Source organism: Sturnira hondurensis, unplaced genomic scaffold, assembly GCF_014824575.4.
Source record: "Sturnira hondurensis isolate 20B ecotype Veracruz unplaced genomic scaffold, ASM1482457v3 Scaffold0019006, whole genome shotgun sequence".
Taxonomy (NCBI): Eukaryota; Metazoa; Chordata; class Mammalia; order Chiroptera; family Phyllostomidae; genus Sturnira; species Sturnira hondurensis.
In genome coordinates, this window is record NW_028091637.1 from 6,090,539 (window position 1) to 6,118,515 (window position 27,977).

The following is a 27,977-nucleotide window of genomic DNA, read 5'->3' on the forward strand; positions in this document are numbered from 1 at the left end:
TACATGTCAGTTACATATCTTTCTGGTTCCTCTTTCTGTTCTAAACTACCACAATAACAAGCCTCCAAAAACTCTGGAACTTCGCAGTTTCTACTTCTAATCTTCTTTTAAGCTAAAATACACAAAATTTTGATTTTCCGAATTTGTTTCTATAATTAAGGACTTACGAAAATCTGTAACATAGCTCCTTTTATGTTAAGTTAAAGTAGTAAGGAATATTTATAGAAACAAGTTTTGAAAATAAAGAGAAAAAATAAAGATAATTTCCAGACACGAGGAAGTTCTCTGCTCATTGCTTTAAAGCAACGTGTATGTATAATGATGATTTCAATTTTGTGTTCTCATTACAAAAAGAAATCCGGCAAAGCCACAATCATGCAAAACACTGAGGCAGCATTTATTACCTGGCGGTTTCTTTCCATTCATACTCCTCTCCGTCTCGGTAGCACAGTTCGTCCATTTCCGTGAAGAGGTCATGGGGAATGTGCTCCTCGTCGTCATCTTCAGTTCCGAGGATGAACTGAACCCTCTGGGACGGTGTGTCTTGACAAAATAAGAATTTAAATGCACTCACAGTTTTCCTCAATTCATTCAAAGATCAATTCAGTTTTTGAAAGTGAAATCCTTTGGTCAAAACTCTTTTATTCCTAAAATACTATAATTCTGGAAGGAAACAGGTGCAACCACCCAGGAAAAAAAATTACAGAAAGATCACATTCATGGGTGAGAAAGGAAGATTCCGTGTTAAAAATAAGCAAGACTAAGTAATTTTATAACTACCTGATGTAAAAACAAATAAAAACAAGCACCATCCAAAAACTTGGGACACTATGCTCAAAGACAGGACTTTCTCTTCACTAAAAATACGTGGAAATGTTGGATCATGAAGAACACGAAATAATGTGCATTTAATATGCAGCTAAGTTCAAGAGTGAAAAAAGAAAATCCCAAGTTCCAAAAAATATGGGAAAGCCCAAAGCTAGAGGTACACTGAATTTTCCTACTACCATCCAGGCGCAAAGCTCTTATCAGCTGAGGTTAGGGAAGTGGGACACACACTGTAAAAAGCAAATACCCTATTTGTGGTATCTGAATTCAAACTATGTGGCAGAGGACCCCCAGAGACATTTGAACAAATTCTACTCCAAGACAGTCAAAACAAACTAGCAAACAACCACAAGCATCAATTAAAAACAACCTCAAATTCCGCAGAACAGGAGAAGTTAGGTCAAGCTCAAAATTGACACTTAAGTAAACAAACTGTCATGCACTTGCAGATGCAATATAGAGTGATATTAGAACAGGTTAAAGAGTAAATTAAAAGGAATTATCACAGGAAAAGACAACTCTAAGGAAATCAGACAGCACGCATCAATGACAAACAAGACAAAAACACAAAAGGTTAAGAGATGCAGAGAACAGAATAAGTAAGTTGAAAAGAAAAAAAATTTCAGAAAGAGGACAATATAAATAGGGAGAAAGGCAGGAGAAAAAAGGATCTGAAAATTTTCCAATATGTATATGACATCGGTCTGCATTTGAAGGAATACTCTCACACTTATGCAGGACAAAAACATACTATGATTGAACTTCTTAAAGTTTTGAAACTTATTTATCCCCAAGTAAAAATTTTAGTGCTACTGAAAGTGCTATTTTTATTTTAATTTCTAATTGTTTATTGCTACTGTGTATAAATAAATTGATTTGTATTCTACAACCCTGTTAATAAATTCACTTAGTTCTGTAGTTCCATAGGTTGCTTCATATTTGCTACATACATAACCCTGTGTCTGTGAATAAAAACAATGTCACCCCTTCCTTTGCCATCTGTATGGCTTTAATTTCTTTCTTGCCTTATTACACTAGCTAGGTTCTCCAGTACCACGTATAGAAGTGACTGGACGGGACATTCTTGCCTTTTCCCAAATCATAAGAAGGAACATCAATTTGTTGTTCCACTTTATGCATTCAATCATTGGTTGATTCTTTCACGTGCCCTGACAGGAGATCGGACCTGCAACCTTGGCGTTCTATCAGGACGCTGCTCGAACCAGCTGAGTTACCCAGGTAGGAACCCCCTTGGTTTCTTAAGTTAAAAACTGAAATGATTGATTTAAGATTGTTCTTCTTCTCTAACATAAAGATTAAATGCTATATTTTTTCTCTCAGGACTGCTTTAACAATTTCAATGTGTAGGCAGTTTGTACATTACCACGCTAAATAAAACCTGTGCGTATCAGAAGCACGTCCTCATACTGCCAAGACTTTATCTCAGTTACTGACTACACCGTTTTTGTTTTCATGAGTTCAAGTGTTTCCTGATTTCCATAACAACTGCTTCTTTAACTTTTAAGTTACTGAGAAACATCTTGTTTATTTTCTAAATATTTGGGAATTTTTCTTTAGATTAGCTAGTTTAATTCTACTATGGTCAGAGCATATCCTTCAATCCTTTTTAATATATTAAAACTTGTTTTATAGACTAGAATATGATCCCTATTGGTGAATGTTCTTTTTACCCTTGTAAAGAATGTCTATTCTGCTCTTATTGGAGACTATTCTATAAATGTGAATGTCAATCTAATAGTGCCATTCAGATCTTTTATATCATTATTGGTTTTTTTGTTTGTTTGTTTACTTGTTATCTCCATTAATGAGAAAAAAGAATTGACATCTCCAACTCTAATTGAGAATTTATTTAATTTTCAGTGTTATCTATCAGTTTTTCTATTTTGAAGCTATGAAATACAAGCATATATACTTAGGGTTGTTACATTGGGATTTCGGCAATTTGGTTTTATGTGCCTTTGTGTGCTTCTTTTCACGATTCTTCTCCTTGGGTTCTGTTGAGCTGGAACGCACACACATTTCCTAGGACCCACGGTGTCAAGAGGGCCACGTGGGTCCACGTTGTGCTAAACAACCATCGACTCCTGTACATCAGCTCAGGGCAAAGTCTGAGAACCCTCCTCAGGCTGCACAGCTCTTTTTTTCTGGTTCTTGCCTTTCCCACCTCTCAGCACCACCCAAATCAGCGCTATCAATGTTGATTACATCAGACAGCCTTCTCCTGCCTCTAAAGTACACCTTCCCCTGCCGAGTTTCTCCGTCTTTTGGTACTTCTGTACTTCTTCACTTTCAAACAAAACCCCCGCCCTCTAATAAACCATACTATGAAACCAGAGCACCAGCTCACGCACAGATAACCGGGAAATCTGGCTCAGTAAGATCTTCTGGCCAAAGTGTTTAAAAATAAAATAAAATATTCAATCTTTTTCAGGAGTCTCAGGATTCCAGGTATTTATCTATTGCCTATGTAAAGAATAAAATATGTAATAGAAAAAGGTAAATAAAACTTTGCTGAATTGAGTTATAAGTGCCAAGGCTCAACTTTTACAATTCTAAGGCTGGAATACAATGAAAACAGAGCTCCTTACTTTTGTCACTTATCCCAAGTATATCTTAACCTATAAACTAAATACTTTCCTTGCCCTGGCTGGTGTGGCTCAGTGGATTGAGCACTGGCCTGTGAACCAAAGGGCTGCCAGTTCGACTCCCAGGCAGGGCACATGCCTGGGTTGCGGGCCAGGTCCCCAGTTGGGAGCATGTGTGAGGCAACCAATCTATGTATCTCTCACACACCAATGTTTCTCTCCCTCTTTCTCCCTCCCTCCCTCCCTCCCTCCCCATCTCTCTAAAAATAAATAAATAAATTCATTTAAAAAAACTTTTTTTCTTGTAGGAAAAATATTCTTACTTCAATTAATATTCTTCAATGCACATATGTCTAAATTATTGAAGACATGCATTTTTTTTAATTTTATTTATTTATCTTTAGAGGGGAAGGAGAGAGGGAGAGAAACATCGATGTCTGGTTGCCTTTCCTGCATCCCCTGCTGGGAGTTGGCCTGCAGGGAACCAGCCTGCAACCCAGGCATGTGCCCTGACTGGGAATCAAACCACGATCGTGTGCTTCACAGGCCTGTGCTCAATCCACTGAGCTACACCAGCCAGGGCTAAGACATGCATTTTTTAAAAGAAAATATTTAATTAAAAAAATGCCTTCCAATAAAGAATTTTCTTTTTTTTAACTTTTTAGGTTACTACTGTTTGATTACAGTTGCCCCAATTTCTTCCTATTGCTCTCCCCTGCCCCGCCCAATCCCCCTCAGTCCGTCCCCACCCTGTTGTCCATGTCCACGGGTCCTTTACCCGTGCTCCTCGACTAGCCCCTTCACCTCCTTTTCCCCATTACTCTTCTCCTCCGCCTCTGGTCACTGTCAGATGGTTCCTTATTCCATGTCTCTGGTTCTATTTTAACTGTTAATGGAGAAGTAGAATTTTCTTTTACCATAAGAAGGAGATTCCCGTCCATCTTCTCTATCTGATTCTTTATCTTTCCTTCTCCGGTGGTGATGCTTGTGCCCACGATGCCGATGACGTCGACGACTCTCTTTACTAAATGGGACGTGAACACCAATATACACAGCTCGATGACCTAGCAAAAGGTTCAGAGACATATTACTAGTTTTCCAAAAGGGGGAAAAGTGGTATGCACAAAAGCATGCTAACACTCACTCTGATAAAAGAAGAGTACAGATAAATCCACATAAATAGAAGTCAGTCCCCTGTTACTTCCCCTATTTTATAGAGCCCTACACAAATGCTTGCGCAAAATGCTACAGTAACACCATTGAATGATACGCACCCTAGCTACAGAGTTACTTGCGTAAGCATTGCGGGATAAGTCTAGGGATGATATTTCGAAAAACAGAGCTTGGCCCTCCTAAAATCATACTATGTGGACGTGAATTTATTCCACCTACATTTATGGTCAATCCCAGCGAGTCGAAGTTCTTAAGGGATAGGCTTATATGATAATTAAATACTTTGTATTGGGGTATTTGTACATTTTTACTAATTTCTTAAAGTTCTGAAAATCTCAAATCATCAAAGTCTAAATTACTGAGGGCCACAATAAACGTAAATGTTCCAAATACTCTAATTAACAGGTAGAAATTATCAGACTGGGAAAACAAAGCAATACAGTAAGGTTATGATATCATTTTAGGATGGAAAATGCTACTGCTGATATTGCATTATTCTGAGTTTGTATTCTGACCAACAAAATGGTTACGAAAGACAACCTCTGCTCCTGCCCACTACACAGAATTGAATCAGGGAGCAAGACAGCGGCACTGTGTCAACTACTGAAAAGCATGAAACTGACTTCTGAACTATTTTAATGAGGTTCCTATCTGCGCTGTGTTGAGTGAGAGGGGTCATGGACTACAGATTTAACTAATTTACAAGTAGGCAAAAACCATCGGACACAGAAGGAACATAAAAAGCAATCTGCTGAAATACAGACAGTGATGTCATTCCTTTCCTAGCAAATTCCACACCATGGTCAGAAAACGACCGCCTCAAGAAATTTGAGATCTTCACCTTTAGGTAAGGTTTACAAGCATGGTCAATCCTGATTATTCGTGGATTCTGTAATTTGCAAACGTGCCACTCGGTATAAATTATTTGGAAGCCCAAACTCATGGGGATTTTGCCGTCAGCTACAACATGCACAAAGCAGCAGAGCATTCGCGCTGCCCGACACACAGGCTCCCAGCTAAGGCTGCAAGAAGGCTATGCACCCCAATTTCTTGTTTACAAGAAGTGACACAGTATCCACGTCAACAAAGTAAGTAATCACCTTTTAAAGTAAAAGGCACCAGACCTATACAAACATATTAAATGAAACTCACCTACACATCGCCCAGTACCCACCACTCCACCTAGTTCACGGTAAGCACTAGAGGAAGAACTGTAAAACTTCAGTATCAATTACTTGAAAGTATTTTACTAGACACCCCCGAATTTAAAAACCATCTATAAATGGCTTTTTTATGGAATGATGGAAATTTTCTGGAATTAGAGTGTGGTTATGCACAACATAGTATGCATACTAAAAAACAATGAATTATACGCTTTAAACTGGCAAATGTTATGTAAATTATGTCTCAAGAAAAGTAAAAAAAACTGTAACAAAATTCAGTGAGCTTACAATTTCATTTTAGTGAAACCATTTTCTTGTGAACACCAAAGAAAAGGAGAAATTAAAGAGACAAGTTCTCATCACTGTGCACTGGTAACAACGTTGTTACCCCAATTAGTACTAATACTAATGGGTTTTGGCACAAAAGCCCCAATGCACCAAGACAAAAATTACGAGTTAGTAATTTAGAATTAAATAGGTAATTTATTCATGAGTGTGCAGTTCCAATCAAATAAATAAAAATGTGTTAGAATCCAAAGACTGAGAGATCAGACCACATGAGGTTTTTCTCCCGTTTTTATTATTGCCCCCTCAGTGTTCTCTCGTAACTTTTCTTTCACCTTTACTTTTTATCAAAGGCCTATTTAGTCAAACTCTGAAATAAACTTAATCTCTCCCTCAAACTTGATACTGAAATTTAGATATGTACAAAGTATGCAAAGTTAAGGGGTTTTAGGGTAACTGAAGGAAGCCAAGAAATATAGTCAAGGGCCTCTCTTCATGGTCTAGGTCACATGTATCTGAGAGATGACATTAAATGGTAAGTGATGGATTAAATATTATCATCATACAATTGAATTAATGAAATTATTGCTAAAATTTAAACTTCCATAGTCCCTGTAATTCACAGAATCTAGCCACAAACTTCTAGGTAACTGCGGTTCTTTCTAGAAGCCCTAACAAGCCTAGACTTTAAAAGTCAAACTTAAAAGACAGTTTCTTTTTCTTTTTCTAATCTCAGAAAGTACACGAGGAGAACACTTGTGTCTCTTCTCATCTCCTTTTCACAAGCCACAGAGTAGTGGCCCATATGATACCAGTTTTCACAGGAGAGTTTAATTTAACAATGTGTCCTCAAAAAGCCCCCAAAATAAGTCTACCAAAACGTTTGCCACGAACATCACCTTGACTAAGTGTTCGAGGTTAACATCATCAACAATAAGTCACGTTGATGTCGTATGTCCACAGATGTGATCTGCTGGGAATAGCCAGTCGTTTCTGTGGTACGTTCCCCAAACTTGCATAATCTTGGTCTACTAATATGATAACATCGGACAAACCCAAACTTCGAGGCTTCCCTTCCATGAAGTATTCAACCACTCCTCTCCAAAAAGTCAAGGTCATGAAAAACGAGGAGTGACGGAGGAACTGTGAAAAACCAGAGGAGACTAAGGAGACATGACAACTGAATGGACGGCTGGATCCTGAACCATTCCTCTGGACCTTGGGACCCAAAGAGCACATCACTGGAAAAACCGGTGAATCTGAATAAAATCCGGAGTTTAGTTCAGAGAATTGTTACCAAGGTTCACTTCACTTTCATAAACTTTATCCTGGTTACAAAAATGTTAACAGAAAAAGCTGGCCAAAGGATATACAAGGTACACTCTGTACTATCTTTACAACTCTTCTATAAATCTAAATTTATTTTCAAAGAAAATGAATAATAAAAAAAAGGAAATCACTTTTTTCTGCTTAGGAAAGAAAGATTGGCAAACAATTCGTCTGCACCACAATTCTATGTTGAGGTTATTACAGCCTTTTAAAAGGTTAATGTGACAGAACTATAAAATGACTATTTAGATGACAACTGGTGGTAACTGTGTCTTTTATTAGCCTGGTACTCTAGTTTGTTTGTCATATAAATTACGCAACCTGCTAGAAATAAAAACAATAGGAGTGTTAACTGATTTTGTAACTGCGGCATTTCAATTCTCCAAGTTAAATAATGGTAACCATTGTGAAGTTGGTGTGATACAATCTATGTTATGCCTACTCTCAACAAAGAGTTAATAATCAGAGAATGTTGTGTTTGCAGATACAGGCAGTGGTTACATGAGTGTTTGCTGAATTAATCTTGAAATTGTATTTAGAAAATATAACTGAACACCCCTCTCGGTGTGTGCTCTACCTCACAACAACAAAAAATGCTTCAACAAATAGCAGGCAAATCTAAAAGGACACTAACATTCATTAGTAGGTTACCCTGGTAAGCATGAGTGATTGTAAACAAACTTACTTTCTAGTTCTTCTTTTTCAAACTTGGTGTTCACAGTTGAACTGGTTTTACCAAGATCCACAACAGCTTCTTCATCAGGACCCTAATAAAGAAATTATTTTCATTGGTTCATAAATTAATATATAGTAAGGACCTACTACTAGGTGCATTATTTGAGATAGCCCAAATGTGTGTAAGACTGCCTTCTATTAATGAACTAAATTTTTATTACAGCTAACTGCATTCATTTTTAGGTATGCTTATATGCTGTTTTTTAATCCATAGAAGACCAGTCCAAAACCTCATGGTAAGAACTGAGATGGCAAAGGTATTTAATCGGTGTTCTATGAAAGTTACTGAGTAACTGGTACATATATTCACTTCAATAGAAGATCCCCCCAGAATAGAAACTAAAGAACATCTGGGGTGAGGGGAACCCTTAGATAATCAATACAGAATGCTTTACTTTTTATTCTTTGCTCTTTGGTCCTCTGATTAAAAGGAAACGCTTAACTGAGCCATAACAGACCAGATTATGGTTAAATGTAAAACTGTCAAAAATGAGTCTATAGACTTAACATGTAGTACCACTTTTCACTGACAATTTAATCAAGACTCAATCAAAGCTATAAGAACTTTTTATTTATACAAAGGACAAGCCACACTAAAAGTTAACCCTTAAGGAGAGTCTAGCTTTAAGTTGTAAGTCTTCCTTCATAATTCTGTTCCCTTCTTCAGCTCAACAAGGGCGAAATACATTTATCGTAAAATGTGGCACAGATTACTCCTAAGAAAATAAAACTTCCTTTCTCAACTTCTAATCTAACTTTCGAAGGAGCATTATAATCACCATGAACTATTACATAATTATTATGCACAAGATTCTATGCCACAGATAGAGACAGATGAACAAATTCCCTTCCCTCTGAAAGTCTTCGTTTTCGGTTCTCATACTCTGTACCCTTGCCCAGCACGGGTCTGCTGGAGCCGAGCAGGGAAATATTCAACCTCGCCGACCTTCAACCTTGCAAGGCGGCATGAAGCTTTGAACCCCCACAAGGTGTTCCAACAGATGCACCCAGACCGGGTGGGCAAGGGTGACAAGGAGGACACTCCCACCACTTCCAAGCACTCTGGCAAGTCTATGCCATCTCCCGTGACAAAGACTAGCGGGTAGTGCACCAGGAGCAGGGAGCAGTGGAAAAGGACGCTGCTGTCCTTAGCCAAGCCCAGGACTGGGAGACACTGAAGGGGGACATCCAAGCTTTTAAAAGATACACCAAGGCTCTGAGGAAGAGCTGGCCGATAGTCAACAGGCCTACCTGAACTTCACAGGCAACAACAATCGGCTCACAGAGTCTGTATTGCGTGTGCAGTACACAGAGGAACCTAAAGGGCGGAACCCCGTGCAGCAAGCGGTTCCCACCAGAGGGTTCCCATCCTACAATGCCTCTGTCAACGAATCAAAGCAAAAGATGGATGCAGGAGAAGGGCGGCCCAGGAAGAGGCGAACAAACCAGAAACGAGTAGAAAGGGCCTGGGACTTTGTGAGGGAGTAGCTGACCTGCAGAGCAGGCAAAGCGATGGGCACAGAGCACAAGGCCAATGTTCTGGCTCGGACGCAAGCAAAGTACTGCAAACGTTCCACAGCAGGAGAGGAAAAACACAGCTTTCAAGAAGGAAAAGAAGTGACCTAATATGTTCTCTTAGAAAGTCCTTATGCTATAATTGGTAGCTTTGGAAACAACAGAGACAACTGGAGATGAGAGAATGAAATAACACTAACATCAGTTATAACACTGTTAATGTTCACTGAACACCATCCTCCTAGAACGAAGTTAGTTTTCTCCCCCTCCAGGTATTATAGTCTTTCCCTAATTTTGCAGGGTGAGCTCTCAACCATCCTGTTTTCTCTGCGGTTCCTCTTACTGCCCGGCATCTCCCCCAGCGCTGAGAGCAACAGACCAGAGTGGCACACGATGTAGTTAGTTCGCTTCCTATCCCTCTCACCGCCCAGTAACTGGAGAACCAGTTGTTTTACAAAGGGTCAAACAGGAGGTGGGGTAAAAAGGTCTGTTAAAGTCTCTTCCCGTGTTTGCTCTGCAGTTTTGTACTTTTCTACATAGCGTTCTCAGTGTATACAAACTAGACTCATGCCTAATTGTTCCCTGCTATCCAAACTCTCAGTATCCAGATTCTCTCATCTTTAAACTCAGGAACTGAATCAATGTGGTTACATTTTAAATGAATTCCCTGCCACTCAAACTCTCACTATTTGCTGCCCCAAACTCAGAACCAGACTCAGAATGTTAGAGAACACAAATCTTTTGATATCCAAACTTACTTCTTCAAGATTACATACCCAAACAATAGAATCGAATACATTTGGTTATCAAGTGATACTTGTATATGACTCTGAATGACTGGTGTTCAACTTAATACAGGAAATTCAGAGGGAAGAAATGACTTGCAAAGGCACCATATTTAAAGATGGAGGAAGCAGGCCACGTAGACCATGTGACATAATGATTAAGGAAGAAGACAGAAAACAGTACGAGGGTCCATCAAACTGCCTCATGGCAATCATGCACCATAGAAATGAGGAAAGACTGAAAATAGGAAACTAACAGCCATGACTGGTGCGGCTCAGTTTTTTGGACAAAGCAAAAGGTCAGTGGTTTGACTCCCAGTCGGGGAACACACGAGGTCGCAGGTTTAGTGCCCCGTCTGGGTGCATGAGAGACGCCACCAATGGATGCTTCTCCCTCACATTGATTATTTCTCTCCATTTCTTTCTCCCTCCCTCCCCCATCTAAAAATGAATCTTTAAACAATAGGAAACAAATAAGAACCTACAAAAATTATAAGAAGGGATAATTAGTAATTACCATCTGCTAAGCATGCGATACTCTAAAATCTTCATTCAAGTTTCCTCCAATGACTTAATACCATTTAGTCCCTAAACGTCCACAGGTACAAAAGACAAGCCGCGTCCTAAATTAAAAGGGCAGAAGAGTTGTGTTATCCCATGAGGCAGCATATTGTGTATCTTCAAAGGGATTAACTGCTCCCATTCTAAACTTTCACACAGCAAGAACAATTGCCAAGAAAGAAAACAAGACAATGCACTCATCTCTCACCCCTAAACAACAGCAACAAAACCTTTTCTTTCTAGGCAGACATACTTAAGATGCTTAGATGTAGAAACATTAATCTGTTAATACTCAAAAATAGCTTAAAGTGGGCAATCTCACAATATTTGCTCATTTAAAACAAACTCTCTCTGATCTCTAAATATCTATCACTAAAAAAAACCCTCCAGTATGTATTTTATGCACAAGTATGTATTTTATGCATTTTATTTTTATTTTTAAAAATAAAAGGCACATTAAAATAAAAAGGCTGTCCATCAGCACATCCTGCTAGGGTCCGTTCAGCTTCTCCCATTAGACACTCTCTGTGACCTTAAGTAGGTCATTTAACTTAAAGCCAAGTGAGAATATTACTATACTGTTATTATTAGTTTTCATTGAGAATGTGTTCAGGTGCAACTAGTAGAACAAACGAGACGTTAAAATTATAAAGTTCAAAATTTTTCAACACTAGAACTGTAAACAGGGAGGGAGGGGAGAAGCATCTTCGTTTCTCTCTTCTGTTAAAACCTTGGCTTTTCAATGACTGTGAATCATGAATCAGAAAGGCAGTCTTCGACAAATGTGAGTGTTAAGTAGGACACACACCCTGGCCATCCTGACATTCTGCAAGTAACTCAACAGAGCATGTAGGGTGCATATCGCTATACACTGAAAATCCAGAATGAGGCCCCTGGTGTTTCAAGGGGGCGAGACACTTCTGAAACAAACACACTGCATTTATCCTATCATTTTCATATAATGCTTTAAGCCCTATTTCTAAATATGAAGTTAATACACTACATACAGTAATTTTTTGTTTTTTAAGAGTACTATAAGTAAAAGGACTATGTACAAAAATATAAGTAACATTGAACATCTTGAAGGCGAAATGTCAAACTGTTAACACTGGCGCCATGAGGACTGGGAAAGCAGTAGGAAAGAACACAGGCGGACAATCACGTAGTGTTCAATTTTGTGTTCCAACAAGTGCTGTAGTTTTCATCTTTTTAAAAGAATAAATTCCAATTTAATCTAATAGTTCACTTACTTTTAAATCTGCATCTAGGAAAAAATCTCTACCCCATTTTTTAACTCCAAGAATATAGTGGAAAACTAATAATAGCAACATCACAGACAACCCTTGACATTGAAATGTTTCCATTTTTAACCTCAGATAAGGGAGTGAATCCAAGCCAGTGCTTATAAAACATACCTAAAATGAAATAAAGCCGAGGCACTGGGAAAACTCAAAGACATGAAAGAATGAAAAAGCTCCCAAAGTATATAAATGCAAGATTTATCACTCTAATCTTAACCAAATTATTTTATCCTTGGTTTCAAGTTTCTATTTAGAAGGTAACTGCCCTGGCCTGGTGGCTCAGTTGGTTGGGGCATCATCCCACACACCAAGAGGTTGTGGGTTCAGTCCTGGTCAGGGCACACACCTAGGTTGTGGGTTCAATCCCTAGTCAGGGTGTGTAAACAGAGGCAACTGATCAATGCTTCCTCTCTCATCAGTGTTTCTCTCTCTCTCTTCCCTCTCTCCCCTTCCATTCTTCCCTCTCTAAAATCATAAACATATCCTTGGGTGAAAATAGTAAAAAATTAACATTTAAAAAGATATTTAAAATATAACAAACAAGGCAACAGATTTAAGAATTATCCATACATGATCACACAGAACATTTAAATTCTCCACATATGAAACAACACACATGCAAAGATATTTATCATGGCTTGTATGTACAGCTCATGTACCAGGAAAAGACCAGAAACAACCCACTGACCCCTTCCTAGGGGAATGACTTCCCAATGCGATACCAAAGTACCAAAGAAAACATGGACATTCTCCATGCACTGGCATGAAACCGCATCTATTACCTACCACAAATGAAACACACACAAGGTCAAGAACCACATCTACAGCATGCTACTTTTTCTGTAAGTCCCCAGAATACGAATATTTAAATTTCCACAATGAAACACTGGAAGGACATACAAAAAATAGGAAAACTGGACCCTCGGCAGCAGAGCTGGACTCCTAAATGCCGTCTTTTGAAAGCCACTTCACCCCCCCATCTTCGTTTCAAACACGAGTACGATACCACCTGAAAGGCCTGTGTGCTGAGATACCCTGTGCAAGGACCAAGCCGAGGGACATAACCCACAGAGGATGCCCACATTTTTACTGAATCTGAATATGGAAACTATTCCATGTTTCTACAAAAAATGTTTTCTCATCTACTATACAACTTTAAAACTAGATCAGAAAAGTCTTCCAAGTGCAGAAACAAATACCTATGAATTACCTAATTAAAACCTGTATGAAGATTTAAAATGTATCCCAAAATAACACAATAGTTGTATAAGAGATTTATACTGGAAATGCATGCATCACTATCCAGGACAGAATGCCAAGATGCTGCAACTAACTTTCAGAAGGACCGAAAACTGGATTACTTTGAAGAGATTTTGATGTGTTAAAATCAGACACGCCTGGAGAGCTCATTGTAACTCAGCTTCCCTTGCCCTATGGGAGAGATACTGGTTCAGGAGTTAAGATGGAACCCAAGCACCCGTATTTTTACTAGCCTTTGTGTGTGACTGTGGTGCACACCACAGTCTGAAAACACCTTCAGATTACATTGAAGACCTACGTCCCACATACTGAAATTTCTCTTTGAGGCTGCTTTGTGCCCTAAATCGTTTTACAATAGTTAGGTCTTTTGGGGACAACTCCCACTGCACCTACATTGTTTTAACTAGTCAGAAAAAGATGGACATTCCAACTCGTAAGAAAATACTGAAAGGTACTGCACAAACCACTCCAAATCTATAGTGTTCTAAAAGTTGATGTGTATGTCAGAATATATTACCCAAGATGCTCAGCGCAATCTATCAAAGTATATACAAATAGCAATGTTGTCCCTCCAACATGTAAGTTTCCTCCAAATAACCCTAATTCCTAACTCCATTCCCACCTTACCACTAAGAACTGAACTGAATTATTAGAAAGCTTAAATTTATGGGCAAAAAGCTTAAGAGTAAGGCAAATAATCCTTTCTAATCCAGATAACGGGAGAAATCATCAATGACAACTGTTTCCTACAATGAAAAACCAAAGAATAATATCCATAGTTTGTAAAGAACTAACTCACTTGGATTTTCTGGATCCACATATTCACTCTAAAATAAGTTGAAGAGATGTAAAGGGTATATGGAAAATTATTGCCAACTTTAAATGTAGGCAATCATGGACTCCCACAGAAGAAAATGTAAAAGCCTTATGAAGAATACTTTATCACCAGACACCATGGGAATGGAATTGATTCAGACATTGGAACAAAAAGCTTCAGAATCTTTTCTTTTAAATATCATATGATCTTACTTATAAGAGGAACCTAATGAACAAAATGAACTCATAAGCAAAAGAGAATTAATGCGCAAAAGAGGCATAGAATCATGGAACAGACTGACAGCTATAAGAGGGATGGGGAGGTGGGGATGGACTGAAGGTAGGTGAAGGGGTTAGTCCAAGAGCATATATATGAAGGACTCATGAACATGGACAACAATGTGGGGTCTGATTATGGAAGTAGGGGGCAGGCTGGATGGAGGAGGCAAAGGGGGAAATTAGGACGACTATAGTAATATAAACAATAGAATATTTTTTTCAATATCACAGTTAAAACTAAAGACAATTTAAATGTTAAGAAAGTTTCAAAGTTGAAAAAATCAAAGAACAAAAGAGCAGAGAACTCAAAGAAATATGAGGTATAAAAAATGGGCAAGTGATAGCCAGGATTGTTAGTGAAACATTTACTCATTGGCAGATGCTTCGTCGCAAGGCATGGAGTCATGGACAATGGCAAGCCTTGTCATGGTTCTACCTGAAATTGTAAATCGTAAACATTACTATTTCTCTGAGGAGATGGATACATTCACTCCAAGTTCTAATCCAGTATACATACATGGCAAAAAACCACACAGGAATCACTTATTTTAGTATTATCAAGTTCATAAGTTTATTAACAGAAGTGAAGACAAAACTCTATTGCCAACATGGGGTTTCTTTAAAAAAACATTTTAGTATAGAAAAGCATAGGTATTCCATACAAAAGTGAAAAACACAGACAAAAGTTCAGTAGCTGTTTTTCAGGAAAAAAAGGTCCAGGGGGTATCCTGTCAAGATTCCCCATCTCCAGCCAATGTGGGGTTACCATTAGCTCGGTATCTCCAGGCTTCTGCTGTATATTTCTACTGAAAATCAACAGGAGATAGCCAGGAAATCCCTCAGCAATAAGGTCTGTTTGCCTATTCTTCCCCTAGAAAATAACCATGTTCCCCATGAATTCAATGGACCATGAAAAAAAGTCTCATTTCCTTAAAGACTAGTCATTAAGGAAGTTATCCATTCATTCCACAAATATTTACTGAGTCCATACTATGCACCAAGCATGATTCCCAGTACTGGGAATACATCAATGGATGAAAAACCGTAACATAATCAAATGTCCAGTTTCTCACTTAATTTACAGGTATGATGTGGCTCTCCATAGGAAATACAGATATAGATGAATTTTCCTTTCCATTCCGAATGAATAAACTAGAGCTCACAAACTCACAGTTTCAGACATGTCTTACTTTTCCAGTTCAGTTTTCTCACTTGATAAGATACAGGGCAGATAGATAGGTAGATAAATAGACACACACACACACACACACACAAATGACTTGCTTAAGACTTACACTGCTAGTTGACAAAAGAACTGAAATTAAAAGCCAGGTCTCTGAAGTCCCAGTTGCATGGGTTAACAGTAGACAATAAACCAAGGCCACCATAATTCATGCTAAGAACATACAGCAGTGTTTCACAGTGCTTATTAAAACTTGTAATTACCTATTTGTGTAAGTACTTCCTTAACTGTCTCCCAGTCTGAACAGTCCGTTCCAAGAAAGGAATTACGCCTGTTTTGTTCACCAGTGTATCTTCGGCATCAAGACTGGCCCTGGGTAAGTTCTCTAACACGCACTTGTTGAACATTGAGTATGTTTCAGAAGAGAAGACATTCAGCTAAAAATTTATATTGGATCCTCACAAGGACTCCTTATGAACACAATTCAAGCCCAAACACAGAAAAGCACTCGGTGTTTTTAAATTTAGTAACTCGGCTTATAAACAAAAAAAGCCCAACATCAATACTCAGTAAAATCAACATTCAACTCATAAGTGAGAATTCTCAGCAAAATCAAACAAAGTTAGTTTTTATGCCTGGAACAGATTTTATAACTACATACTGCATTTTACTAATTCCTCTCAGTCATTTATCCTGTCTGGAAAGCAAAATCCATAACTTGTATTTTTTTGGTAAAATGGTCAAAATGACACTTTAACATTCCAAAGGAATAATAATAGGGGGGGAAACAGTGTTAAAAGATTAACAATAGACTCATAAACTTAGTTTAATACCCTTTTGGGCATGTGAGGCTTAAAAAAATCCACTACTAAACTAGCTGAAGCCCCCTATCACAAATTAATGTCTTCACTGTACAGGACATATAGCTATGGCTCAAAAGCAACACCTCCCATAAATTATTCACATGTAGAATAATTTCAGTTACAGAATACTTCACTTCAGCATCAAAACACACTTAGGCACTAGGACAATGATTTCTTCCCTAGTATCACAGCCAAATGGAATTTTCAAAGCCTCACTCAAATAATATTAACTAATCAAAAAACTATTTTTGAGACTAATGAAGCTGCTACAAACATTGCCACCTTTATACAAGGATTTGCTCTTTCCAGCAGATGACTTCCACAGCCAAGGACACAGAGGATGATACTATTCTAAGCCAGTGCTAATAGGCCTGACATTTCTTCACGCGTCACTATTAAACTCAAAGAGTCAAACTTCTTTGTAAATAAAACACAAGATCACAACTAGGTACATACAAGCAACTTCTTCTCCAGGCGAAATCTTTCCATCGTAATATGTTAGTGCCTTGTTTTTTGATAATGTAATTCAGTAAGTCCCTGGAAGGTTCCACGGAGAGTGAATACGGATCTGATTTAGGTCACTGTGCTTTGCACAGATGAACTCTTCTAAGTTGCTTTCATGGTACAGCCAATCACTGCCTTCTAAGTTGCCTAATCTCCCAAGCTAATAACAACTTACACAGGGGCTACAGCACAAGAGAATTTGAAAGTAACATGCACATCCCCCCTGCGTAGCATCAGTACAAGGCACTGCGCTCCCTATGACTGTGTGGATGAATTTGTTAATGTGTCTGCATATGCCTGTATCCTCAGAGCACACATGTTTTCCACAACATAGTAGGTTAAATCTAGTGCTTTCACTTCATTTCAGGAACGATGCAAAGATGTTTTTACCTAAAGAGTTTTGCCTTTTTATCATTACTATATTTATATCAACTTATTATAACTATATTAGTAACTACCAATAAATCCTGCTATGGCTTATACAAATCATTTTCAACAAAAATTGAGTGTTCATATGGGTAACAGCTAAAAGCAAAAAGGAAATGAGCATCACCCCTCCAGAACTTCAAACTCAAAATCTCTTTGCACTCGATGGAAAATCACCGAAGACTCTCAGAAGGCCTTTGTTTATATCAGTTTAACGTCTATTTACTTTACCCTATGGAAAGTAAAACTGAAAAAACTTCAAAATATTTAAAATTCATTTTTAAAAATAATAAAGCCATTACATAGTAACATGACTAACACTTAAATGAAAATAATCATTTTCAAAAACAAAAAAAAGTCGGTGAGAATGGCTTTTACATTTTGCCAAATGTCTAGTATCTGACTTATTATAAGACAACTGGGGTCTCATGTCTATTCGTGTAACCAATCTGGTATGACTTGGTACTTGGATGAATTGTATTAAAAAATCCAGACTCACACAAATGCTCTGTAGGAAAAGGGAAGAGTGTTTTCATACTCTTTTCTGGTAACTCTGATTATTCCTTTTTGATACTTCACCAAATTCAATAAGTAGCCATTTCTTAAAAGTTAGTTTGGAAGATGGAGTCTGAAACCCTTTCAAGTGAGTGTTTTGTACATTGTTATACTGAAACTCAATGGTCTAAACGCTTTCAACTATGTGTAATAAAATTTAAGAAAAAAATTTTCCAACTATAACTAATTAAAACAAAACTCTTACTGAACATGAATGAATAAAATAAAAAGTCTACCAAACTCACATACATGCGATCTAAATTAAACTAAAAATGTATCTCTGAATACACAAATTTGTTTTCTGGTACCATCAAAGTCTGTATTCTAACAAAGCAAATAAATGATACTTTCTATAGAAACATCTGTACCCCAAAGGTGAAGTCTTACTACCAACAAATCCTGTAGAATTCACTGATGACATGCAACAGCTAAATAATAAGATAAAAAATTAAAACTGAAATAATGTACCAAAAAATACTTTGTTTTAATCTTCTACTGCTCTGAGACAGTAGATACCAGGCCACAGACGTGTCATAGCCTTCAAATCCAACTAAAGCTTCCTGTTTATTAAACTCTCTAAGAATTTAGAAACCCCAATGACATCAACAGTTACAACAGAGCACATAATCATATTCTTTACCTTCAGATTTTCTATGACTTATACTTTGCAAATGAACATAAATCTGAAGAAACAGAGAAAAGATGGATCATTCACTGATTTTTAAAATCCTCAATACATCAAGCCCGGAAAAAGATATCTGCAATCAAGTTCAATACCAATTTCTACAATGACCTCTTGAAATTTATCTCCTGTAGAAAACCTTAGCCCTCCCCCCAGTAATATTTAAGAGCTTAACCTCCTGGTCATGCGTATGTCTCACCCCCACTGGGTTATAAAAATCCAGAGCATAGGGATTTAGGTAGAAAACGGTGACAAGAAGAATCTTTTCTCCAAAGGAGAAAAAAAAGAAATCAGGTGTATACAAATTTTTAATTTCCCCAACTGCAAATCAAAATGTTATTCTCCATCAAAATACAAAGCATCCATTTCCCCAAAATGTTATCTGTTGAGACATTACTCTTGAGCACTACTAAGCCAATATTCAAATAAAATTTTAAAAATCAAGTTCTGCAGTTTAGATATCAACTCAACATATAAACTCAGTCATTTTAGTCTTGCTAGTTCTTTTACTGAATAGCAGTATTTATTTTTTAAACCAATCTACTGAGGTCTGACTGATGTGTAAAGAACTGTACATATTTAATACACAGAACTCAGTGGAGTCTGTGCCCACTGGAACCAACACCTGTGGAACCAACACCACAGTCAAAGCCATAGACATATCATGTCCCCTGCTACTGTGTCTTCCCAGCCCCTTTATGTAAAAAAAGTAATTAACATTTAAAACTGGTAAAGATAGGATGACACAGATATCCTCATACTTTCTAGTTGGCATGTAAGTTGCTCAAAACTTTTTAGAGAGTAAGCTAGCAAGAATGTATATTTGTAATTTTTAAGACTATCCTTTGTGGCTTGGCTGGCGGTGGATCCGCGGGTTGGGATTCCCGGTCAGGGCACATGCCTGGGTTGCCAACCTGGCCCCTGGATGGGGAACATCTGACAGGCAGCCAATCGATGTTTCTCTCTCACATCGATGTTTCTCTCTCCTTCTCTTTCTCACTACCTTCCCCTCTAAATAAATAAATAAATAAATAAATAAAAATCTTTTTCAAAAAAATTTTAAAATAATGTCCTTTGTGCAGCAATGCACCTTTGGGTATCTACTCCACAAAAATAAAAGCACCAAAACATAAAAATACAGTCAAGCATGTTTACTGTTCAAACTGGGGGAAAAAAACCAGAAAACAACTTTAAGTAAATAGAATGCCTGATTACCAGGAAATATAATGAGGACACAAAGAATTATAACTACAAGTTCCCTCTTAATAGATATCAGTACATTGTTAAGAAAAACACAAGTTGCAGAGTTGCATGTTTATGATCAAATGTTCATGTTTTTACAAAGGATAAAACTTTATTTGAGTATATGTTTATATAAAGATAAACAAAGTACAGAAGGATATCTAGGTTGGTCTACGTTTCAACAAATACCATGTTTCTCTAAAGATGTTAAGAATCTATTAATTCAATTTGTAGTATAAGATTTTTTTTGGTGTTGTTGGAACAAGTCAACAAAATAAAATTCCAGTTTCTTGTTCTACAACATTGCTTCATACATAAATCAAACAGGCCTAAATAAACAGCAACTTCATAGTAAAAAAAAAAAAAAGAAAACAGAAACCTTTTATCTTCGGCCTCTTTAACCATCTCATACAAACTACTTATACTACAGCTAAGTACATACACAAAAAAGTAACTGGAGTGATGGGAATAAGAACGTTTTGTTGTTGTTCTTAATGCTTCTTTTTTAACAAGGTTTTTTTTTTCCCCTTGAGATCAAAATGACCAGTAACGTCAGAGGTAGAACAAACACCACTCCAGAGGCTGGCCTGGCCACCCTGAGATCATTAAAAATGGCTGATCCCTAACAGTATGTACAAAAATATACAATACACATAAAAATACAATTTCTCTTTTAAAGCACTTTTAAGAAAAAAACGCAGGGCCTTGGAAGTCTTGCTTCTTTTTTCCTCTGATGGTGCAAATTCCCGTTGCGGTTTCGGTTGGGTGGTGGATCGCATGGTGCATCTGTGGGGGGCTCCGCGGGGGGCGGGTGGGAGTCTGCTCCAGGGTAACCGAGGGGACCCCCGCCAATTCGGACACATGGGAAGTGGAGGGTGAACGGGCCACAGGGGCATTTTTTTTAAGTTTAACTTTCCCTTTTTTGCTGTCTGGTCATCCTCATCAGTTTTCTGCTCCTTGGTGGTAATGTTGACACACTCATCCGTCTTCAGCTGCCCCTTGCATTAACTGCCTCAGCCTCCTCACCTTCATCTCCATCCTCTCCCTCACGTACATTCCTCTCCTCCTTTGCCTCCTCTTCACCTGCCGCGCTGTCAGCCTGCTGCTGCCCATTTTCCGCATTCACGTTTCCATTAGCTGGTGCCTCTCTTCCATTCTCTGCCTCCTCCACGCCTTCCTTCTTCCCCCAAGTCCTTGGTGATCTCGGAGCAGCTGTCCACACCACGGCTGGCCTGGGGTGCCAGCGATCCAACACAGTGGATGAAAAAGAAAACCAGTGCTCCTGTGGTGTAAGAACGGTGGGTGGTGAGCCGGCAGAGGGATGCAGCAAAGGTGGCTTTTCAGAGCAGCCAGTGGGGAATATCATATGAGATTTAATATCACAGACAATCGTTAAACCCCGGCTGGTGTAGATCAGTGGACTGAGCACTGGACTGGGAACCAAAGGGTCGCAGGTTGGCTTCCCAGTAAGGACACAGGCCTGGGTGGCAGGCCAGGTCCCCAGTAAGGGGCACGAGAAGCAGCCACCTGCTGATGTTTCTCTCCCTCTCTTTCTCCCTCCCTCACCCTCCAAAAGTAAATAAAATCTTTAAAAAAAGATAACCGTTTGAAAAATGATTATATTACTCAGTTCTTCAAAAACTATGATCAATTCATATATTGAAAACAACTCTGATTACAAGTTACAAGTAACATTTTTGAAATCACATTTCAGGTGATCTGAAGATGGTTCAAAATTTTCCTCAACATTTTCCCATCTTCTAAAAATGAATTAGCAGGCATCCTGAAAATAAATTAAATTTTTTTCAGCTTCATAAAGTCAGCCAATTATATAATCACACTGATTTTTTTATCTTAAATTCAGTAAAAAGAAAGGCTAAAAAGCTTAAAATTCTACTTGTGAATTTCAGCCAAAGTGAAAAAAAATCTAAAAACATTAAGTTAGATGGGGAATTGTACAGAAATTAAAATGATTAGGAATGCATATGGATGGTCCTTGAGAATATCATGGTTAAGTGAAAGAAGTCAGAAAAAGTAAAAAAACATGATTTTACTCACATGTGGGCTATAAACTGAAAGCAACAAATGAACAAACCAAAACTCAGACACAGACAACAATATCATAGTTACCAGAGGGAAGGGGGGGTGGGAAGGTGGTTAGTAAATGGTAAAGGGGTCACATGTAGGGGGACAGAAGATGGCTTGACTTTTGCAGTGGGTGCACAATGGAACACACAGATCGTGTGTCACAGAAATGTGCACTTGAAACCTATATAATTATTAACCAATGCCACCCCAATAAATGTCATAAAAATGTTTCATTCCAAGGAAATATGGGAAAAGAAAGTGTATGCAGTACCCATGTAAGTTCCCTTTGCAGACGTGAAGCCACGTTTCAGTACATGAACATAATAGAAAATGCAACTGCTAGTGGTACAGATGCTGCGCTGACATAAGGCAATGGGCCCATAAACACTTCTCTTAATGTAACCAAAATAAGGAGGGGAGATGCAGTCTGGTGTATTTCCTTCATAAAGAGAAAACATGCTTTAATTTTTTTTAATTTAAAACTGTTACTCTTCTCATAGTTTCCCAAATGCTTTAAGAAATGAAAGTGTGAGAACAATCTCCTTTAATGGGTATGGAAGGTAGTTCTATTACTTATTACACATACATTGCTTAACTTGGGCAACCAATTCAGAACCCACCCCTAACTACTACGTCTCCGACAGTGTTTAAGATCGCCATCTGGTGGCAATCATTAGACATGTGGAATTGATCTTTCATGCTGTACTGGTGGCGAATAGGATGATGGAAAACCTTATTCCAGGCTCCGCCCCCAGCCCCAACAAAAATTCAGGGTTTGAAAGACCTTTCCTGGCAGCTGCTTTATGAAGCCTGAACATTTAATTAGATTCAGAAACACTTAAAGAGTAAGAAGATAAATAACTATTAAATAAATATTCCATTTCTACATTAGGATATTTAGGATACAGTAGAGCTATAGCTTTCACATAGGTATTTTAAATGTGCCACTGAATAATCAGTCCTGGCTGACGTGGATTGACTGATGGCCTGTGAACCAAAAGGTACCCCAGTTCAAATCCCCATTGGCGCACATGCCTGGGTTGCCAGACAGGTCCCCAGCTGAGGGCCTGCGAGAGGCAGCCAGTCCATGTTTCTTTTCCTCTTTTTCTCCCTCCCTTCCTTCCTCTCTAAAAATAAATAAATAAAATCTAATAATGATAATAATAGTCAATGTGTTACCGTGAAGTACATTTAAGGTCATTTTTTAACAGTTGCTTCAAGTACCCATAGCATTTCAGGAATTTTGTTTTTAAACATATTTTGAGGCATAGGTATAATTTCATGAGAATTAAGTAGGTGAAGAATCTAGCTCATAAGAAATATATAGTTCCCAATAGGGTAAAAATTCTTTTTTATGAAAAACATGCCAGAATCAAACACATCACTGCAAAAAGTAACTGTACTTGACAAAGTATATCTCTGTATTTCTTAAGAATAATACTCTACACTTAAATGCTAGAGAAAAGTAAACATAGATCAATTTATATTTGCATTGAGAATGTATTAATTTAGTTACAGTAGTCCAACATATTAATTACAAAGAATTTTTCATTCTTGTGGGGCCTGACCTCCAGCTACCATTAACTAGGAAATTTCACTAAGAAATTAACCAATAAGTCAGGTGGTGAACACAGGATGCAATCAATATACAGATGAAGTACTGAAACCTGTAATTTTATTAACCAGTGTCACCTCAATAGATTCAATAAAAAATAAAGTAAAAGAAATTTTAAAATAATCTGATTGAACTTCTTTCACTTCCTCAAAGGCACTGAAAGCAAGTAAAGAGTGACTTCTGTTATCTCCAAAAACTAAAGTGTTCTCTATTTTGAATCTTTTGATTTTTTTTGTTTTATGATCCTTGATTCTAAAGAACAGGGCTTTTCTTCGACTTTGGCACTGATGACATGTAGGGCTGGACATTTCTTTTTGTAGGGGGATGTCCTGTGTGTTATAGGATGTTCAATAGCACATCTGGCCTCCACCTACTAGGTGCCAAAAGCACTCGTATCCTCCCTCCCCAGCTATGGCCAAAAAAAATGTCTCCAGGAATGGCCAAATGTCTCTGAACAAGCAAAGACACACCCCAACACACACAAAACCACTGAGAACCATTGCCTTAGAAGTAACTGGGAGCTACTACTGATTTCCTGTACTTTGGGATCCTGTAAAATGAACAAAAAAATAAACTACCCGGTTCTCCCTCAAAAGTCAGCACAAACACACACACAGGCAAACTTTAAAGCCTTAATCCTTTCATAAAAGCTGCATTTAGCAGTGGACTCTACAGACAGAAATGCATCTGAAACTTGAATTTACAGCAGAAGTTTTATCAAAGGCTACCTGTTCTCACCAGAATATCAACATCATATGGATAATTTTACTCTATAGAATATTCCTACTGCAGTTTAATGTAATTTTTTAGATAAATAAAACATGGAAATCTTTTTATGTATGCATGCTTTTAAACATTATATATGAAACAATTAAGCCTAAACCTTCACACTTCAGAGTGGCTTGTGAGATGCAGAGCACCTCTGCGCTAAGGCATCTGAGACTAACTGATCACACTATGCAAAATCACGGCCTGGTCTCTGTATGCATTTCACCACAATGCAGCTACCGGGTTCATCTACTTCATTGAAGTCATAGACCAGCCTCGCTGAGAAGCATCCAGACTGTGAACTCTGTCAGACTGAAAGCCAAAAAAAAGTGAAAAACTGAAGCAGAAGCTGAGAGAAAAGATGAGTGAGTGATGCCAAGTGGCACCTGACAAAGAAGTCACATGTCAGCGATGAGGAAGATGAAGATTACACAGAGTTGTTCCCTGAAGCTATCCTTCCTCTTTCTGAAGCTCCGATGTGGCTTTTCCTGGATCCCAGCAAAAAACCCAATATGGTTACAATATGCCCCTAACTACAGTGAGTTTACATGTATTTCTGACTCCAGGTAACCAAAAGAAGCCTGCCTGGAACACTCCCGGAACTTATTCTATTTGTTTTTACTTACTGAGGTAAAAGCTGTCAATTTGGAAATAGAAATAGGTTAAGGATTTAAGAATAAAATATTGCCGAATTTAACCGTTCTGGAGGTAAACTGGCAAGTCTTTACCAATCACAACAAATGCTGTTGCCACTTATTCTTTGATACAAGGTTCTTTTCAAAGGTTTGAGATAATATTTTTCAAATTACCCAAACTTGAATGAAAACCAATTCATCAGGCAATTATCCACATGCTCAAAAGCACAGAATCGAACTTTAAGTACTTTTAGTAACTAATTCAAATAAATTCAAAGGAACACTATAGACAAAGGTTTTATTTCACCTTCTCTCAATATTTTCTATATTTGCTCTCCAGGAGACATATTTTTATGTGAATAAAAAGTTTGCTAAGCCCTAGCCAGGTAGCTCATTTGGTTAGAGCATGGTCCCAAGGTTGCAGGTTTGAACCCCAGTCAGGGCACAGAAAAGAATCAACCAATGAACACACCAATAAGTGGAATAACAGATCAATGTCTGTCTGTCTGTGTCTCTCTCTCTCTCTCCCCCCCATATAAGTGGAATAACAGATCGATGTCTCTCTCTCTCAAATTGATCAGAAAATTAAAAAATAATTAAAAAATAAAATAAAGCTTCCTAACAATAGTAACTCACTTCATGCTTGCTCACCTAGTATAAGGGTCAGGGGAGTAAAAAAAAAATGACTCAGAGGTCATCAGAGAACATGAGAGAGCAAAGATTTGAGTTTGGGTTCATGTCTTCTCCTTCCAAACATTCAAATTTTTACAGGATGACAAAGAGAACAGGCGAAACTGTAACGAGTAAGAGATATCACAAAATCTTTGGAATAGAAAGTAGATGTAGGAATGGTTATCTCATCTGGAAAATAAACAACCTTAAAATAGATGAGCAGGACTCAGAAACCAAATCATGTTTAAATAAGCAAACAGTGCACAAAATTTTACCCAGTGATTGAGACAATTTACATATACTTGAGAAACAGCTTCTACTTAATGACCTGATCCAAGCAATTAGCATAAAATTAAGACCAGATACTACTGAAAACTGCACCTATACACATATAATGCAATTTGTCAACCAGTTTATTTTGGCTGGAGCTAAAACATTCATAAGATCAGGCGCTATAGGCAGAGCCCAAATTCAAAGCACAGCTTTGTTACTAGCTGGGCCAGGGGGTTAATCTCAATAGATCGCAGTGCCCTCATCTGTAGAATGTGGGAAATATCAGCGCTTACAACTGATAAGCTGTAAAAATTAAACAAGATAATGAATGTAATGAGTTTTAAAAAGATCACAGCACAAAATATATACTCAGTTAAATACTGGGTATTACTACCACCCTACCGCATGATCACATAGGATGTTAATTCTACACTTTACATTTAAGTGAGATTAAATTTCTTCTGTACCATCTCCCAACTCATTTCAAGCTCCTTGAAGATATAATTTTCTTCATGCAGAATTTTATTAACTCTGTACGTAGACAACAGATTCTTAGGGATAAAAACAAAATACAGTATTCCATGCTAGACAGGTTCAAAGGAAGTTACATACAGCTTTTATCTGCTTTTAAAATATTGACATTGTGAAAGGAAAGGAAAAAACTTGGTCCTAGCATGGGTCAATTACACCACCACTTGCCTTTCCAGTTCTGATAAGGATTTCATATTCATTTCAGTCACCTTCACATGAATTCTGGGAGACAGAGGAAACAAGGAAGAATGAGCCTAGGAAACAGCACGCAGACCTCTAAGATTTAATACCAACCTTTATATCAAAGGCTTCTTCGGTGCAAACGATTTTCCTTTCATTTTATACAAATGGCATCTTACTGAAAATATAGTAACCAAATCCTAATCAAGTCACTCTTTGCATTAACAACTAATTCTTCGATTAAATTAAAAAATTATGTCTTTTTCACTAACTGAATCATATGGGTATCTCTCTATAATTCAGAGATGTTTATACCTATCCTTCTACTTCAAGGCACTTTCATTTGTTCCTTTATTCACTTTATGATCAAACAGTTATTTATCAAGTGCCTACTATGTGCCAGGCACTGTGCTAGGAGTAGAGATACAATAGGCCCAAAAGTCTAGTGTAGTCAAATCACTCAAATCAGTTGACTATGGTTGAAATGACATGCAGAACAAGGGGGAGGAGCAGTAAGGACAGAAAAAGATGGAGAAGGGAAAATGGACCAGAACCTCCAGGGCCTGCAAGTATCAGACTCACCCAGAGAGCAAGGGGAGCGTGAGCAGTGCTACAAACTCCCTCTAGCAAGGCAACATTGTGAAGAATTACATGCAGGAAGTGGTGACAAAGACTCTCCTTTGACCAAACTTGAATGAGGTGCAAAACTGACCTTTGGCTTCCCTCCCTGTCCTTGTGGAATCCAGTTTGAGCAAGAATCCTGTGAAGTCAGTTTAAGGAAAATTCCTAATCCTCCTAATCTAACTCAACCCTGGTACCTATCAGTCTGCCTTTAGCAACTCTTGCTGAATCAGTCTAACAAGAAAGAATCCCCCTTACCTCTGCTGTTCCCTTAGTAACTTGCCATCCACTGACCTCCCGCCCCTCCCCCCATCCCTGTTACAGTCAGTGTTGAGTCCAGTCTCTCTCTCCCACTGTAGTGGTCCCTACACCCCTCAGAATGCCCTCCCTCAAATAAAGTCTGCTTTACCATTCTTAAACAAGTGTCACTAAATAGTTTTTCTTTAACAGAATACTATTTTTTCTGTAACCCTGGAAATGTACTGCATCATTTCAAGCAAAAG

The 27,977-nt window shown here is 38.0% G+C and overlaps 1 protein-coding gene, 1 long non-coding RNA gene and 1 pseudogene across 12 annotated transcripts in view; 2 read left to right on the plus strand and 1 right to left on the minus strand.

The window, feature by feature from the left end:
• SLC4A7 (solute carrier family 4 member 7) overlaps window positions 1–27,977 on the minus strand; it is a 98,067-nt gene that overhangs the window by 56,194 nt on the left and 13,896 nt on the right. For 7 of the 11 annotated variants that reach the window (XM_037070743.1, XM_037070744.1, XM_037070736.1 and 4 more), the window contains exons 2-4: window positions 8,070–8,151; window positions 4,352–4,498; window positions 405–543 (exon numbers count right to left, since the gene is read on the minus strand). In XM_037070743.1, coding sequence (XP_036926638.1) covers window positions 405–543; window positions 4,352–4,498; window positions 8,070–8,151 — 368 coding nt within the window. Of the gene's footprint in view, window positions 1–404; window positions 544–4,351; window positions 4,499–8,069; window positions 8,152–17,138; window positions 17,551–27,977 lie in introns of those variants that run through there. The other 4 variants (XM_037070739.1, XM_037070735.1, XM_037070742.1 and 1 more) reach the window with 4 other exon arrangements.
• On the plus strand, window positions 8,643–10,847 carry LOC119004040 (dnaJ homolog subfamily C member 9-like; annotated as a pseudogene).
• On the plus strand, window positions 15,027–26,174 carry LOC119004041 (uncharacterized). The gene is made up of 3 exons (XR_005070100.1): window positions 15,027–15,037; window positions 22,330–22,334; window positions 25,981–26,174. It is a non-coding gene; the product is annotated as an uncharacterized LOC119004041 (long non-coding RNA).